Genomic DNA, 17405 nt, shown 5'->3' with positions numbered 1-17405 from the left:
GGCACTGACTCTCGCACAAAATTTGGAGATGATGCTGAACGGGGGAAAGCCCAAGCAGGTCCAAAAAGATTCCAATGCCCCAGAGCAGTCAAACAACACAACGGGTAAGGCTCAAAAGAAGGACAACCAGTTCCAAAAGAAAGACGGCCAGGCTTCTAGTTAAAAGAAGGAGTCCAAGCCAAAGATGACTCCGAATGAGAAGGCTAAAGTGGGTATTATGGGAGGCTATCTACAACTCGACGAGCAGAAGCGGTTCCACCAAGAACATCGCTGCTTTCATTGCCACCACATCGTTGGGCATGGCAAGAAGGATTGTCCGAAGTGGATTGCCGAAAAGGCTGCGAAAGCACCTACTTCGTCCGTCGCCAATGTATTGGCTCTTCCAACCCCGCCTCCATCCTCAACTACGAATGTCGTCTTCCCTGCTTTGAACGCCATTCCCACAGTGGCCTTTCAAGGTAAGAAGGAGCACGACTTCTCATATCAAAAAAAGATGCTCATTCGAGCGTACGGCACAGCTAACGGGCATCAGTTTATTGTCATGTTCGATATGGGGAGTTCAGAAGATGCCATCTCCCCTCAGCTTGCCAAGACAATGGGGTGCACCTTGGTGCCTCACAAGCTTGCAGTGGACAGGTTCACCCTCGGCTTGCGCATACACATCACACATAAGGCCATCCAATTCACTTTTTCAGTTCAGAAGGCCATGTTTACGCGGGATTTTATATTACTTCTTTGATGGGATGCGACATGATTCTCGGGATTCAGTGGTTCCGTGAGCATGTTCCGACGCCTGATTGGCGGCAAGGCACCTTCATGATTGTGGAAGGTTTACATGAGCCCGCCATGATACGCGGTGATCGAAGCATACCAGGGATTCCATTAATCTCTCATATTCAAGCAAGTCGCGCCGCCCGCAAGGGTGCCATGTGTGCACTTGTCTATGTCCACTGCCAAATCACGGCAGTTCAAGTCGCTCCTCCGATGGGACAAGCAATGGTGGATCTACTCCAAGAGTTCAAAGACATCATGCTCCGGCACGATCTGCCACCTCAGCTACCTCCCAAGCGACCGGAAGACCATCGCATCGATCTATTTCCGGACTCGACACCTCCAAGTAAGTTCCCTTATCAACTTTCAAAGTCTATGGAGGGGGAGTTAGAGCAGCAATTGTCTCAATTACTACGCACAGGGTTTATTAGACCTTCTTCTTCGCCTCTTGTTGTACCCATTCTATTTGTAGCAAAGAAGGATAAGTCCGCACGACTATGTGTCGACTACAGAGCACTCAACAAGCTTACAGTAAGCAACAAGTTTCCTATGCCCCGCATTGAGTACATCTTGGAAAGACTCTATGATGCAAGATTTTTTTCAAAGATTAACCTCAAGAGTGACTACCATTAAGTCCGGATTTTTGAAGCTGACATCTTAAAGACAGCTTTCCAAACTGAGCGAGCTCATTACGAGTTCGTCGTCATGCCCTTTGGTCTGAAGAACACACCACCAACATTCAACAAGATGATGTCCCGGGTATTCGCAAAGTATTGGGACGTGCCTGTTCATCTTTCTCGACGATATCCTTATCTTTTCCGCGACAACCGAGCAGCGTATTAAGGATGTGTGATGTGCCCTACAGTTATTACGATGATAACCAGCTATATCAGATTGCTGAAAATTCAGTATTTGGGCTACATCATTAGTGCTCAAGGAATTCGATTCGACCCTGAGAAGATCCAAGCTATCACAAATTGGGCTGTCCCCACGACGGCCCAGGAGATCCGCTCCTTTGTGGGTTTGTGCCAAGCATACATCTCGCACATGGAGGGTTTCTCAACATACGCAGCCCCTCTTACAAATTTACTCAAGGGGATAAAGACACGCAGACAAAAAGTTCAAGTCACAGGCAAAGCTTTGCAGGCCTTCCACGACTTGCAACGGTTGGCCACGACGGCACCAGTTATGAAGATCGCCTCTTGGGATGATCCATTTCTGGTAATCACAGACGCTAGCAATGTCGCCATAGGGGCAATTTTACAGCAAGAAGATAGGCCCGTGGCATACTACAGCAGAAAGCGTAACAATGCCGAAAATAACTATTCAGTGTATGATAGAGAGCTCCTCGGTGTCATCAAGGCATTAAAACATTGGAAGCCTTTCCTATACGAACGGACTTTCACGGTGAAGACAGATCACCAAGCCCTTAAGTGGCTTCAGGCAATGCCTAGTACGCAATGGAGTGATTGGCAACGACGGTGGAGTCATATATTCCAATAGTTTGGAGGAATGATCGAGTACGTTCCCGGCAAAAACAACCCTGTTGCAGACGCTCTCAGTCGGAAAGGTTCCATCCAGACTATTGAGTAGGCCACTGTGCTCGAAATCAAAGGAAAGGATCTTCATAGCATGAAGGCACAGTACGCGGAGTCAGCAGAGTTTGGCACGCAGTTTCAGTTAGCCACAACGCTTGCTCCAAGCCATTACTCATTAAAAGACGGTTGGCTTTTCTATAAGAAAAGGTTATGTGTACTCAAAGACAAACGACAGTTGCTTCTTCATGATGTCCATGACGCCCTTACCGGTGGTCACAGAGGTATCAACGGGACTTTGGAGAAGTTAGAGCGCTATTTCTATTGGCCAAAGATGCCGATATGGCTCAGTCCAGCCCTATAAAAGGGCCCCTTGGCTGCCATGTTTTCTCATTCAGTTTGCTCCTGCCTTCAGCTCTCCTACAGCTCCACTTCAGCCTCCTGTGCAGCCCCTGAGATCCTCATATCTGGCCCTGCTCTAGCCTCAGTCCCTTGGCCATCAGTTCAGCCTGATCTGAAGGTGTCCACGCAGCACAACAGTCGGAGGTTTGGACCAGCAAACAGAGAGAGGTCTGGACACTGTTTCCTCAGCTTTCTCAGCTCTCTTTTACAATTTACACAGCTCACTCTCAGCTCTATATTTCAGTCATCTCTCAGTACTCTCATAGGATCTATCACTTCTAGTTTTCACTCTCTCACTCACGCAGTAACCCTGCATTCCAGTAGACAGCACAAGCCACTCCCTTGCCTTGCAGAAGCATCCTACATCGTCAGTGTGGAAAGCATCAAGGTCTCGGTACTGGTCGGCGTTGCCTCTCAGGTCTTTGGGTCTGCTATACGTGTGCACAGTGAGCTCTTCAGAAGCGCGTTCCGTGCTCTCTTGAAGAGTGTTCTTTGTATTTCTCAGTTCTCCAAGTATAAAGCAAATTCTCCCCTAATTGGGGGAGGGGGGCCTCAGTGGGTATAGGGACCCAATGGGTTGTCGACTCTACACTCTCTCTACCCTCATATCCTTTCTCTCTCTATGGTAAACAACGCTCATTCCTCGCTAAAGTTTTAAAGAAGGTCTTGCTATGAATTACACAATCAGATAACCATTGCATGTTACACTCAAACCAATACATTCTGCACTTCTTGGTTCTTTGCTTGCTGCCTACCTCATAGTCCGAAAAAATACTTCTTATCTCGAGTATCTTTACCAATCCTGCGTGCAAAAGGTTAAGAGTGGATCCATTCATGACCAAAGTGTTCCCTTCATCTGAAACCTCAAACTGGCCAATATGTGGATTAAGATGATTCGTCTTAAAGAAAGGACTCTTAACAATACAGGTTTAGTTTGATAAAAATAACCTCCTCTTTTTTTTGGGACAGCTCATGACAATCCTCAACCAAAAAACCTGTCGTTCCTTTGTGCCTTGTGCCGTTGTCCCATAAACTGAGAGCAGGCTATTCCTAAGTGGCTGCCCTATGCCTCTCAAAAGACCCATATGCTTGCCTTCCATTTTGTCTGGCCTATTGTCCACAAAACAAACTTACTCCTGTAAGAGGAAGAGGGTCTTGCCATGGGTGGCTCAAAGTACTTACGCACATGGCATGCCAATGTCAAACCCACCATCATTCAAAGACTTTAGACTCTCCTTGAGTATAAAAATCATATAGTATCCTTCAATACATGGGAAGAAACCATGAATTCTTCATGTTACCAAGCCATTGGCTTTGCATAAGTAGCTCATTGTACCAACCAGCATAATCTTGAACTCCTTTGTCATCTTGCTGGAACTCAAGTAATCCAAACCATGGACTAGCCCATTCATAACTATGTCCATCTCAAATTCATGTTGCCTTCGTAGCCACAAAGGAAGGAAAAGAAGGCAAGGGCAAAGGTGCGCAAGCACTTCAGTGCTCTATGCCCAGACAAAGCAATCTTTAACAGCAATCCATGCATTAACATTGATTACACAAGTAAAGTAGTCGCACATGATATAATCAACATGAAACAAATATAGCATAAAACTAGTGAATCAAAAAATTTCTGCTTACGTGTTCACTATACACCAACGCAAATCATGCACAAATGTCATAAAAATAAGCAAGAGAGGCTTATGGATCAACTACCTGAGACCTCTCTTCCTTTTCACCAAATGGCATCTTTTTTTGGGCAAGTCTCTCAGCATCCTTCACCTGATACAGAGATAGCTGAAATGTGTCAAAGGCTCATGGTAGTTTCTAGTTTACCATCCATCAACCTTTCTAGTGCATCTCCACAAAGCCAACACAGAAACCCCTTCTAGACATTTTAAAAGGTTTGGGATCAAAAAATATAAAAATAGTCTTCAGATAACTCCCTCCTGCAATCTTTGTGGTTCAAGAGGTATAAAAGCATGTCATTGAGCAGTCTAACCTTCAAATCCCTAAATCTTTGACCGAGAGGTCCCAAGCCATCAAGAATGGAGCGAACAATGTAGTCAGATGAACGAGCATGTTTGAAGAACGAGTGCCTCGTGAGTTTTTCTGCAGTTGGCCGCTTGGTAGGATCCTTGACCAGGCACATAGCGATCATCTCCTTAAAAGACTACAAGCGTACCTTTATGAGACGAATTCATTGCCACAGATTTGCTTTTTGAACAAGATTAGTCAACACACTACCTTTGAAAATCTTTTATCTCTTTCATAATCAAGGCCTGGTGGTGCATTTTGCAGAGTCATCAGTAAGACCTGCATCACCAAAAGAGAACAACCTTAAGGGTTCCATCCAACATATAAATCCTAAGTCACTTTCCAAGGCTAGCCAGAGAATCCAATAACGCTTTTCCTATTTGTAAATCCGATTTTCTCAAGTATAGGAAAATGGAAAACCTTCCCTATGATCTAGCAAAAAAAATACATTACCCAAGATCAAAGACAATAAAGCAATTATCAAAAAAGTAGATAGACTGCATACCAACCTCCTTAATGCTTGTTGTATGTAAAGCTCATCATAACACAAACATGCAATGCATCTAACTCCCGCAGATGCTTTCAAATGAAAAAATCTTGACAAGTCAACTTCATCAATATTGACACTATGGATTGCATAAGATAGCCAGCAACACATGAATAAGTACAACCCAATGCTTTAGAAAAGCTGAAACCATCTACCACATTCCAACAAAAGGGAGCCAAAGTCTCAAAGTGTAGGATATATTTCCCCTTTTGATCTACTAGCAAACCATCCCCACTTACAAGTCCCCATGATCTTTTGGCAACCAGAAGGTTTTTAACAATGAAACTCCACATGGAGTGATTGGTGCCATCAAGCTTGTCTGCTTGAGACAAAGCTCCTCTACACAAACTATCACTCTCAGAAATTGCACAAATCGTCCACAAAATTCACTTGCCCTGAATTGTTTTAAGCTAATAAAAATGTACTGACCCAACAAGCTGATGCCTGCTAGACGATGTAATCTAACAGTACCTGTAAACAAGTTTTCCCTTGGCCTGAGAACCAATAATGCAAGCAACATAAAGTAAAAGCCAACTTTATGCAACTTTTCTCAAGTGCTTGAACATGTTAGAGGTATAGGGTCAATGCCCCACCTGTGATCCCCGAAATGGAGAGCTCACGAGCTTGACACCTACATAGGAATGTGGGTAGAGGAACCTGTAGGGGGGATGAGGCTGACATGTGGGCAGCAACATGGCTGCTACAAAGGCACCAGATCAGATCTTGTTGAGAGTTTATCTAGGGCAGGCCAAAGAGCCAGGGCCACCAAAATATGCCTTCATAGACTGGAACAGACCAAGCCATGTGGCCATTCATGGGGCCTTGGGGCTGGTGCAGACCAGCAAAACAGAAGCAGCAGACAACAGGGGGCTGGGGCCATTTTATAGGCCTGGCCCCAGGTCAGCAGAAAGATTGGAGCAGGTCGGCCTGCTCCAGATTGGCTGTTCTGGGTCAGCCTGCAGAGTGCAGGTCAGCCCCTATATAAAGGTCTCGCTTGGCAGCATTCAAACCATTCACAGATTTGCAGAACTAAGCACTTCTCTGGACACTCCAACCTGCTAAGGAGCAGAAGTGCAGAGGTGAGCCTATGGATCTACATCAACAGTACCACATACATGGAGTGTCGTTGTAGGAGCATAAGTCCAGATGTCTGCAGTACACCTAGGTGCAGAACTACTCAAAGTAGGGAGAGCATAAGGGGTGCGGCAAAGGGAGCTTTGTCTGCAATACACCGTCAGAGCATATCTTTGCAGGAATGCTCATCCTTGAGCAGCTATTGAAGTCTACATAGAGGCACATGGCAGAGAGGAGGAGCCTCCTTCATAGACAGACAGGCTAGATGGCTAGAGTTGATGCAAGAGTTTCACTTCCAAATTACATACATAAAGGTAGTCAGAAAATGTGCTATAATTTCTTGAAATAGGAACTAATTTCTACCATTCTCTTGAAGGCCAATGCTTTCAGTTGGATTTGGCAGGAAGTCCAAGATGGAAGCTCTATATATACATGGATTCTCAGGAAAATGAGAATCTTGCCTTTGAGAATGAGGTTTAAAATCAATATAGAATCCGTAATGGATTGTTATTCTGCACAGGTAAAGTTTTTATACCTGATATGAAAAAGATTTAAACAAAGTGGAATGCTTTAAGATTGGAGGCATGTTATATCCTGTACAGATTCCCGATGCTAAGTGGGAAAGTATTTATGGATTGTGTCACAAGGTTACCCCGGACAAGCAGAGGGCATGATGCAGTTTAGGTTGTAATAGATCCACTTACCAAACTTACATGGTTTATATATACCTTTGTAAGAGTAAATATATCCAATCGTACAAATTCAGATTTTTGTTGTGACCAAAATTCTACAAAGAAAGTAAAAGAGAAAACGAAAGAGAAGAAAAATGAGATAACCAAAAAAAAAAACCAAAAAAAAAATGTAGACACTTATGTCATCATCAGTGCCCAAGCATAAGCAGCTCTATTGGGTTTCTAAAGACATATAGAATAATTTTTTTGATTTTATGATTGCCTAGTGACATAGTTAGTAGCTAAGACTCGAAGTATACTGGACACTTCTGGAAACAGCTTCAAGAAATCGGAAACTACTTTGTTCGAGCTCAGCTGATTCATGGTTGTACAAGTCTTTAGGTGCATAACGTCGACGCACGTTAGGTGCGAGCTTCCAAGAATTTCATTCCTGAAATTTTAGGTGCGAGATCCCAAATTTTAGTTTTTCTAAAGTTTAAAAAAAAGGGGAAGGGGAGAGAAAATATTTGCATGGCATTTGGAAAATGATTAAGGGGCTGAGAAAGGGGATAAGAGGGGGCTGAGACTCGAGAGGAGGGCTGAGAATGAAAGGGGGCTGAACTTTAGGGGTGAGGAAGATTCAGGGATGAGAAGAGCTAAGAGAGCAGTAAGTGAGAGTAGAGAGAGGGAAAGGGGTTGAGAGAGGGCTGACTAAGGGCTGAGAAACGTAAGGAGCTGACAGAGTTGTGAGAGATCCAAGACTCCAGAGCTCAAGCAAACCCAAGAGCAGAACGAATGCCAAGGCCTATGCAAAGGAGTTGCACGTGACAGCTGCATCATCACGAAACCACCAAAAACCCAAAAAAGAACAAAAAAGTACACCTCACGATTCAAAGCATTCCAAAACACTCTAGATGCTTCGAATGAAACCTTAGGCTAATGTGTGCACACCAAATTAGCCATGGGCTGATCATCCACAGACTTATGGGCAATCGGAGAGGGTGAATCAAGTTACGGCAGCATGTCTCCAAGAAACCATCACTTTGGAGACGTGCCTCCCAAATGATGGAATTTGCCTACAATAGTGCTAAGCATTTGGCTACACAGTACAGTACATTTATGATTATGTATGGATTCAAACCTGAATCACTGATTGCCTTAGGCAGAGTTGACCTATAGAATACATGAAAAGTTCTAGATAAAAGACAGAACAACTCAGGAATAGGATTATTACTGAGTTTTATATCAAATGCAGATGAAGATGGAGTGGAGAGAGTTGCTGACTCAAAGAAAAGTATTCATTTGCGAGGAAGGACATAAACACTTGAAGCAGGGAAGAATGTTACACACCTAGCTTAACTCCAATTAGCTGGGGACTCACCTATGGGTCGGAGTAGACCCTAGTGGGTGGAGTCACGAGGTTGAGAAGAGTAATCCTAAGTAGAGTGACATCTCGATGGAGGTCTAGAAGGGAATAGGTCCTATCAAGTTTGCACTGCTGTTATGATCTGGCTAAGACACATGCATATAGCAAACTCAAAGCTTCATTGCAAACACAGAGTAGAAAAAGAGATTAAAATGTTATAGACATTATAAAACACTAAAAAGTTGCATAAAGATTAACTTTGTGAAAAGTTAAAATTACATGAATAATAAACAACACTTTGCCATTCAAGGATCACCACACTAACCTTCATTGGAGGGTACTTTGAAAAGGGGGCATGACCATGTGCAAGTTCTAAGGCTGTAATCCCAAAAGACCAAATATCAGCCCTGCAAATACAAACAAGAGATAGGTACTCATGACTGTCATTACAATCGCTTAACAATGTTAGCCCTGCAGATGCAAGTAAGAGATACATACTCATGACCGTCATTTTAATCATTTAACAACGTTTGGGAAATGCAAGGACTGACTGACTTGGAAAAACAAGACAAAGACAACCAAAACGGTTACAAAAAGTTTCAATGAAAATGTATCTTGAAAATGCCAATGGTGAAAATAAGTTTAACCTAGATATGAATATGAACCAGCCTGATAGCTTGGAAGTCATGCACATGTAACCGGCCTTCAGTTTCCTAAAGGGCAGTAGACCATAACTTGCATTGCATATTCATTATTCACAGCCACATTGCATCATTTCCAACCACTAACTTTAAACAATACCACTTAGAAACAACTTGAGAAATAACTGGATGGAGGCTAGAATGCCCCTGCTCAATGAAACCAAGTACAGGACACCACACTCGCCCCAAACACTTGGCACCCTTCCGGTATTTATTTATTTCTTTAGGAATGAACTTGGTACATACAACAAGGGTTCAACCTTACACTGTTCCTCTCTGCAAATCCTCTACTTGTCTTCAAGGCATCTAATCCCAGTGCACCACTAGAATTCCCACTGGCAAGGCATACTCAGGCATTCACTTCTGATCTGACACAACTTAGAGGCATTCAGGCAGCCAAACCACTAGCAAACTGAGCTCAAGGCAGCCTCAAGGCTATCACATGCATCCACACCGTCCTTAGGCCTTCCACAGGATCACCCTTGCCTTTGGGTGCTTCTTAGAACCTGTTGGAGTCCTGAAAGGATTGCACACAACACGCATGCACCGCAGAAAGCTGCAAAGCAAGAAAGAACAAGGAAAAACCGAACCTGGAACCAACTCCCGCTGTCTGTGGCAGAGGGGCGAGCTCCTTCCTCGCACCTATCCTCTGTCCAAGCTCCCCGCAGGATGCAGGTGTCTTCCAACAATCAGGAGAAGAGAGAAATGAAGGTAGAGAGCGGAGGGTGAACAAGAAAGAGCTATAGAGGAAAGATGGTTCACAGATCTGCCCCGAAATGATTGCCTCGGGATCTGTGCCTGAGTTCTCCTAAGAGAAGGTGCCAAAAGCAACAGGGAAAGTTCCTCCTGCAGCCTGCACTGGTCCAGAACAGCTCCACGCAGCCAAAAACATGTGCACAAAGATTCAGCACAGCAAAAGACAACTCCGAGCACCTACTGGAGGTAGCTGAACACGTCTGTACGGATTCCGTACAGCCGTACGGACGTCCGTGCAGTCCGTATGAAAATTTTCCAAAAGTTCAAAAAAGAGTCCTGGCACTTCCTAGAAGTGCGTACTAGCCTTGGAACAGTCAAAACTGTGTTAAAACGGCTGAAAACAGGCTTGAAACAGCTCGAACAGCTCAAAAACTGCACAAGAACAACTGAAAAACGTCCTACACCTCTGGGAGAGTGAGGGGAGAGAGATGGAAGGTGGGGGAAGGGCATGCATACACATGCTTGACAAATGGCACCTCCTCCTTGCCATTTGCCCCTTCATTAAAGTCCTAACCCCCATACCAAGGACAACATTGGTTGTCCTTGGGCCCAACTTTTAGACCCCTCTTTTAAAGCCTTTGCCTTGCCCCTAGGACCTAGTGATGCACTTAGACTTTGCCCTTAGGAACTTCTAGGAAGTGTGCACTTCCTCTAGCCAGTCCCTCACGGCCGTTTAAACCATTACAACACTTAACCATGGTTAACGCCGGGTTAAGCATAGGTTGAGTTACGAAGATACTTTACATCACTTTTCACGTCCTCGTGACATACCCTCCTCTTGAAATAGCAAACTATCAAGTTTGCTGCTATAAACATAAACCACCAGCAATGATGATATGGTCTAGGAGAGCGCACGTGTCCATCCATATATCAATGCATCATCCGTGTGGAGTGACTAGTACACTCATCATAGAAGTCTCATAGCAGATGTATTGTCAGCAAACAATACCTCGGGTGAAACATATAGTGTCACCAAGCGACTTCTAGATACCGTGAGCCTGTCTGTTGACAAGGGGGTGGAGGAACTACCCCCCTCTTAAGCATCAGGCAATGCTCCGGACCTATGCTCTGCTGAGCCTGAAGGAGCTACAACCAAAGTCAGCTCAAAGCACAACAACTGAGTGGACTACACCACTCTGAGTGAAATCTGCTAGTTCACTCGCCTCCAATAACTTGAACCACACACACATGGCAATAATGGATCCTAGGAACATAGATCCTAGTACTCGATATCCTTTTAGACTTGCATCACCGCAAGCTGAATCGGTTCAACCAATCTATGCTAGACTTGGATCCTTGCCTCATGGTTCAAATTAAAAAAACCAACTAGCATGTACTAAATGGATTTACTGCTCGAGCCATGCCGGGCAACAAGAGCATCCAAAACAGGCATGTGATACATGGATGTGCTGCTCTAGCCATGCCGGGCAACAAGAGCAATCCAACAGTAACAAGGACTACTTATTCAGCAATTTACCATTCAGCCTAGAAGAGGAGACTCTCCATCTTCTGACTGATACAAAAATCCACAAAACTAGCACGGAAGAACCATCCTGCAAATAACAAAGCAGCCTAGAAAGAGGAGACTCTCCAATTTCTGGCTGTTACAATTATTCATACCAAAATTACTGCTTTCGACCAAAGGAAAACAAATCTCCTAGCGCGTGTGGCTGTCCTCTTTCACTTCATGTGCTCCCATAGGTTGTTTCCGTTTACGATTGGGGCAATCTTTGGCCTGATGCTTTCTTTGCAAAGGAAACACTTTCCAGCTTCAATTAGGGCTTGCTGTTCCTCAGGAGACAATCTCTCTTTGGTACTGGGCTTACTATTAGGTCGCTGGTCCACATCAAACTTGACTTTGGTTGTCTTGGCAAATTTCCTTTTCATGAAAGAGTCATCCTGCTGCTTACCTTTGAATCCTGGAGTCATCCCTTGCATGAGAGCATAGGCTGTAGTAGCATTCTCAATCGGCTGAGAGATGTTGGAGACCTTTGTCTTGGTGCAATAATCACGAAGCTCCTTTGGCAGCCCACAACAATACTTTTCCACCTGCTCAGACAATGATACGGTCCTATACGAGCTGACTGGCAATAAGGCCTCCCACAACTTTTTGTTATACTCTTCAAGATTCTTACAGTTTGCGGCATCCAGCTTATGCCATGCTGTCATTATATCCACTTCAATGAGAAAACTTGCTTGAACTCAATCCAAATGTTAGGGGCTTTACCCTGCAAAAGCAAATTGGTCCACCATTGCAGTGTGTTACCCTTCAAGAAGGTGGCTGACTTTCGTACCTTGGAAGACTCTGTGAAATGAGCACCGGAATAGGCAGTATCAAACTATTGCACAAATGTCAGAGCCTTCAACTATCCTGCATCCCATTGAAGGTTTCAAACTTCACAGCTGCCCCTCCCTCCTTATAATCTTTCAGCTTACCTTTGGGAGTAAGATTATCATAAACTGGGGGCTGAAAATATGGTGGAGGCATCGTGGATCCCATATTCTGTACCATATCGCCTGTGCCCATGGTGGGGTTGACCATTCCGGATCCCATTCCTTGCATCTGTGGCACACTCCAACTGTTGCTTATCATTCCTGGCATCCCTGTCTGCATACCGGGCTGCATCCCTATGTTTGCATACATCATATTGGCATTTGCAGGGGGCATTCCACCCTCCATATGCTGCTGCAAATTCTGTATTCCTGGCTGGAAACTACCCAAGTATGTACCAGGCATACTAAGCCCTTCGGTGGGCTGTCCCACCATTGACTGAAAAACTGATCCTCCGCCAAAATATCCCGGATGCTTCATGGGCTGAGGAAGGACTTGCTGTCCTTGATTAACTGAATGAAAAGTATCGACATTACACGCTACAGGGGTAACTGTGGGCATCTCGGGTGGCTGTCAATTGAAAGATACACGCCTCTGCGTCTTCTTATGCTTTGTCTGCTTCTTCTCAGCTGTCTTTTTGCTTGCAGGGGGAGCATTACCACCAGGATAAGCTTGCATTATCTCCAAGAAAGTCTGTTGCAGCTGTGATAGGGCTCCCACTGCACTTTGCATTTGTAACTGAAAAAGGGCATTGGGATCAAGCTCCTCTGTCTCATCCTCCTGGTCCTGCGAATCCTCAGTGGCATGCTCAAGAGAAACATGATGTCCCTCATCATTTTGCTCTTCTTCCCCCTCACTGGTATTGTGCTCCTCATCAAAGCTGTCTGTTTCCTGCTCGGAGGTAGGCAAAGATCGCTCGCGGTGCGACATGATTGTTGATGGTAGGGCTGTAACAAAACTGCAATGGGGCTGTCTTCACCCAACACTCCCAGGGCTCACCTCTGTAGGAAGATGGTGATATCCCGGCAATGGAACCACTGTAACCGGCCTTCCGTTTCCTAAAGAGCAGTAGACCATAACTTGCATTGCATATTCATTATTCACAGCCACATTGCATCATTTCCAACCACTAACTTTAAACAATACCACTTAGAAACAACTTGAGAAATAGCTGGATGGAGGCTAGAATGCCCCTGCTCAATGAAACCAAGTACAAGACACCACACTGGCCCCAAACACTTGGCACCCCTTCCGGTATTTTTTTATTTCTTTAGGAATAAAATTGGTACATACAACAAGGGTTCAACCTTACACTGTTCCTCTCTGCAAATCCTCTACTTGTCTTCAAGGCATCTAATCCCAGTGCACCACTAGAATTCCCACTGGCAAGGAGGCATTCACTTCTGATCTGACACAACTTAGAGGCATTCAGGCATCCAAACCACTGGCAAACTGAGCTCAAGGCAGCCTCAAGGCTATCACATGCATCCACACTGTCCTTAGGCCTTCCACAGGATCACCCTTGCCTTTGGGTGCTTCTTAGAACCTATTGGAGTCCTGAAAGGACTGCACACAACACGCATGCACCGCAAAAAGCTGCAAAGCAAGAAAGAACAAGGAAAAACCGAACCTGGAACCAACTCCCGCTGTTTGTGGCAGAGGGGCGAGCTCCTTCCTCGCACCTATCCTCTGTCCAAGCTCCCCGTAGGATGCAGGTGTCTTCCAGCAATCAGGAGAAGAGAGAAATGAAGGTAGAGAGCGGAGGGTGAACAAGAAAGAGCTGTAGAGGAAAGATGGTTCACAGATCTGTCCCGAAATGATTGCCTCGGGATCTGTGCCTGAGTTCTCCTAAGAGAAGGTGCCAAAAGCAACAGGGAAAGTTCCTCCTGCAGCCTGCACTGGTCCATAACAGCTCCGAAACAGCTCCACACAGCCAAAAACATGTGCACAAAGGTTCAGCACAGCAAAAGACAACTCCGAGCACCTACTGGAGGCAGCTGAACACGTCTGTACGGGTTCCGTACAGCCATACGGGCGTCCGTGCAGTCCGTACGAAAATTTTCCAAAAGTTCATAAAAGAGTCCTGGCACTTCCTAGAAGTGCGTACTAGCCTTGGAACAGTCAAAACATTGTTAAAACGGCTGAAAGCAAGCTTGAAACAGTTCGAACAGCTCAAAAACTGCACAAGAACAACTAAAAAACGTCCTACACCTCTCGGAGAGTGAGGGGAGAGAGATGGAAGGTGGGGGAAGGGCATGCATACACATGCTTGACAAATGGCACCTCCTCCTTGCCATTTGCCCCTTCATTAAAGTCCTAACCCCCATACCAAGGACAACATTGGTTGTCCTTGGGCCCAACTTTTAGACCCCTCTTTTAAAGCCTTTGCCTTGCCCCTAGGACCTAGTGGTGCACCTGGACTTTGCCCTTAGGAACTTCTAGGAAGTGTGCACTTCCTCTAGCCAGTCCCTCACGTCCAAACCATTACAACACTTAACCATGGTTAACCCCGGGTTAAGCGTAGGTTGAGTTACGAAGATACTTTACATCACTTTTCACGTCCTCTTTTCACGTCCTCGTGACACACACTAGGGAGCTTGCTATTTAGTTAATGACAGCATGTTAGATACGAGCATGAGACCATGTGTATGTTGACTGAGGAATCAAATCCACCGAGCATATATGACTTTGTACTAAACAAACATGCTCAAAGCGGCATGTTAGCCTGTTAGCATGCCTTAATGCCCGCGATAAAATTGACGAAGCAAGAATATTTCTATACGTATATGCATGCACGCGCACGTACACACACACATATTATATGTATGTATGTATGCACGTATGTATGTATGTGCACCGAAGAGGACTCAAACCTCTAATCACCATGCAGTGCACATGCATGTGTGTGAGAAGCGTGTGTGTGTGTGTGTGTGTGTGTGTGTGTTTGTTGGTTGGATTTTTCATTGCAAAATTCACGTGTGTGTGTGTGTGTGTGTGGGTGTTGTAGAGCCATGGAGACCTCTCCTGCTGCTGCTCCCCCGTTGCTCCCCGTACCTCTGTCCGTACAAGTCCCATCAGCCCCCGTTTTCTTCCCGCCCTCATCTATTCCTCTTCCAACTCCCACCGTACATGTGCCGTACTTTTCCATGCAGTTCCATTCTTCGTCTGTACCTGTTCAGCCAGCATCCGTACCTTTCCAGCATCCCGTACAGAATCCATTGCCCTACCCGTCACATCAGAACCTGTCCGTACCAGTTCCGTCTGCCATACAGATTCCTCCTTCTGTACCTGTTTTTCTGCAGGCTGTACCCTATCAGCCAACGTCCGTACCCTGTCCATTGTCATCCGTACCCTGCCAGCCGCCATCCGTACCCTGTCCGCTGCTTTCCGTACCCTGTCAGCCACCCTTTGTATCTGATTCCCTGCAGTCCATTTCTTCTTTGCCATCCTTTGGTCTCTTTCAGCCATTTCCCCTCAGCCTCTACTTCAAAGCATTCGCCAGGAACAACAACTTGGTGTTTGCTTGTACTTTATGGGAAGAGTTATGGCGGTTACTACTTTGCAAGCTTGGGCTTCAATTGCAGTGGGTGCTGGCAAGATTACCACTTTTGTTTTCATGGGAAAGGGGTTTTATTTTGCTCATTGTGCCTCTGTGGACACTGTTTTCCATTTGCTGACTTTGGGTGGAGTCACGGGGCGGGTCATTTTGCAGTAATTATGCCCTGGGATCCTCTTTTTGACCCAGCACGCTCCCTTCTCCACTTCTATCCTGTTTGGGTTACCTTTAAAGATCTACCAGTCCCGCTTTTTCAGCATGTTCCTTCTCTTGCAGCTCTGCTAGGCCGTGTACTTTTCATTCCAAAACAGGAGTTCTTGGTCACAAGCAGAGATATTCGCATATACCTAGATGAATCCAGGAACATTCCCAAACTCATCCTCTAAAAACACAACATAGTGCAGTTTCAATCTCACGAGAGTCACTCATAAGATTGAAAACCATAAACTCCATCACGCATAGTAGGGACTAGCTACTATGACATCCCCACTGATGTCATCAGCGCCCAACAGTGGGTGTAGAGCATAGTATAAAAGTATGCTCTCACACATACAAATCCACACACCCACACATACTTGAGCATCCATTTATACAAAGTCTTCATACTTAGTTTCTGTCGGCACTCCAGAGGTGAAGGGCAAACTCAGCCATGACGAAGGCTAGCACTAAAGGAGAAGGCTAATCAAAAAGTAGTCCAAATCTCTTCATTCAAGCTACAACTGCTTGTGAAGTCTAAACGATTTCATTTTAGTCTCTCCCAAACGAGCATCTAAATCTAAATCTAGCTGATAGGGCAACGCACCATTTAAGATAGAAAGAATTATCGCAATACGAGCAGAGATATTCGCATATGCGTTCTTTGATATATAGAGCAATTGGTTCCTTCCTGCCTAGAGTTGGACTTTGGATTTTCTCATTCCCTCTGGATTGCCCTTCGCTTTGCTTAATTTCCTAATGCATGTTACAAATGTCGCCAATTAGACCATTTTACTAGAGCCTACCCATCTTCTTCTTTATTGCCTCCTGTTCAGACAAATCCTGCTCCTTCTGCTTCAGTTCTTTCAGTTTCTCTCTCTTCTTCCAATACACAAGAAGACATGCGTTTTAAATATTCTAAAGTCTAGAAGAAAGTTCAGGAAGCTCCGATGGTTCAAAATTCCAATCCTTTTGCTGCTTTATAAGTTCTGGATGCTCTTCCTCCAATTTCAGATTTACAGGTCCCTTGTGATCCAGTTCTTGTTGCTGTTTCGACAACTGAAGTTGTTCTGTCAGGTTCTTCTTCAATGCTACATGACTCTGTTGACCTGCATGAGGAGAAGAACATCTACAGTCTCCTTCAGCTCCAGATACCCTTATTCAGGATGCAGATATTTCTCTGGAGTTCCATGTTCCTTCCACTGAGACGCTTGTTCAAATGCCTCCTCCTTTACCAAGCCTCTCCATTTCAGATCCAGATGCTCCTTTTTTGCTCGAGTCATTTCATCCTTGTTTGCAAAAGGTTTTTGATGTTTTATTGATGGTGTTGTCACTTCGTTACATCCTTTTTTGCAAGATAATAATTTGAAGATGGCAGATGTCCTGTTGGATCCTGATCCAACCGATATGTAACTTTTTACTATGGTTACCTCATGAGTTTTTGTCTCTGAGGTTATACTTGTAA

General features: G+C 44.9%; 1 protein-coding gene across 1 annotated transcript in view; it reads right to left on the bottom strand.

Annotated features, from left to right (window-relative positions):
- Positions 1 to 17405, bottom strand: part of LOC147894764 (uncharacterized) — a 92552-nt gene that overhangs the window by 47237 nt on the left and 27910 nt on the right. Inside the window, exons 6-9 of the mRNA XM_087385233.1 lie at positions 8726 to 8807; positions 4953 to 5021; positions 4708 to 4878; positions 4422 to 4487 (exon numbers count right to left, since the gene is read on the bottom strand). Of these exons, the coding sequence (XP_087241359.1) occupies positions 4422 to 4487; positions 4708 to 4878; positions 4953 to 5021; positions 8726 to 8807 (388 nt within the window). The remainder of the gene's footprint in view (positions 1 to 4421; positions 4488 to 4707; positions 4879 to 4952; positions 5022 to 8725; positions 8808 to 17405) is intronic.

The sequence above is a fragment of the Dipteris shenzhenensis genome, chromosome 14, assembly GCF_047967505.1.
Source record: "Dipteris shenzhenensis isolate YYH24624 ecotype China chromosome 14, Dip_SZ_1.0, whole genome shotgun sequence".
Taxonomy (NCBI): domain Eukaryota; kingdom Viridiplantae; phylum Streptophyta; class Polypodiopsida; order Gleicheniales; family Dipteridaceae; genus Dipteris; species Dipteris shenzhenensis.
Note: the sequence above shows the minus strand (reverse complement) of the source record. Positions and strands in the feature narration are given on the sequence as shown.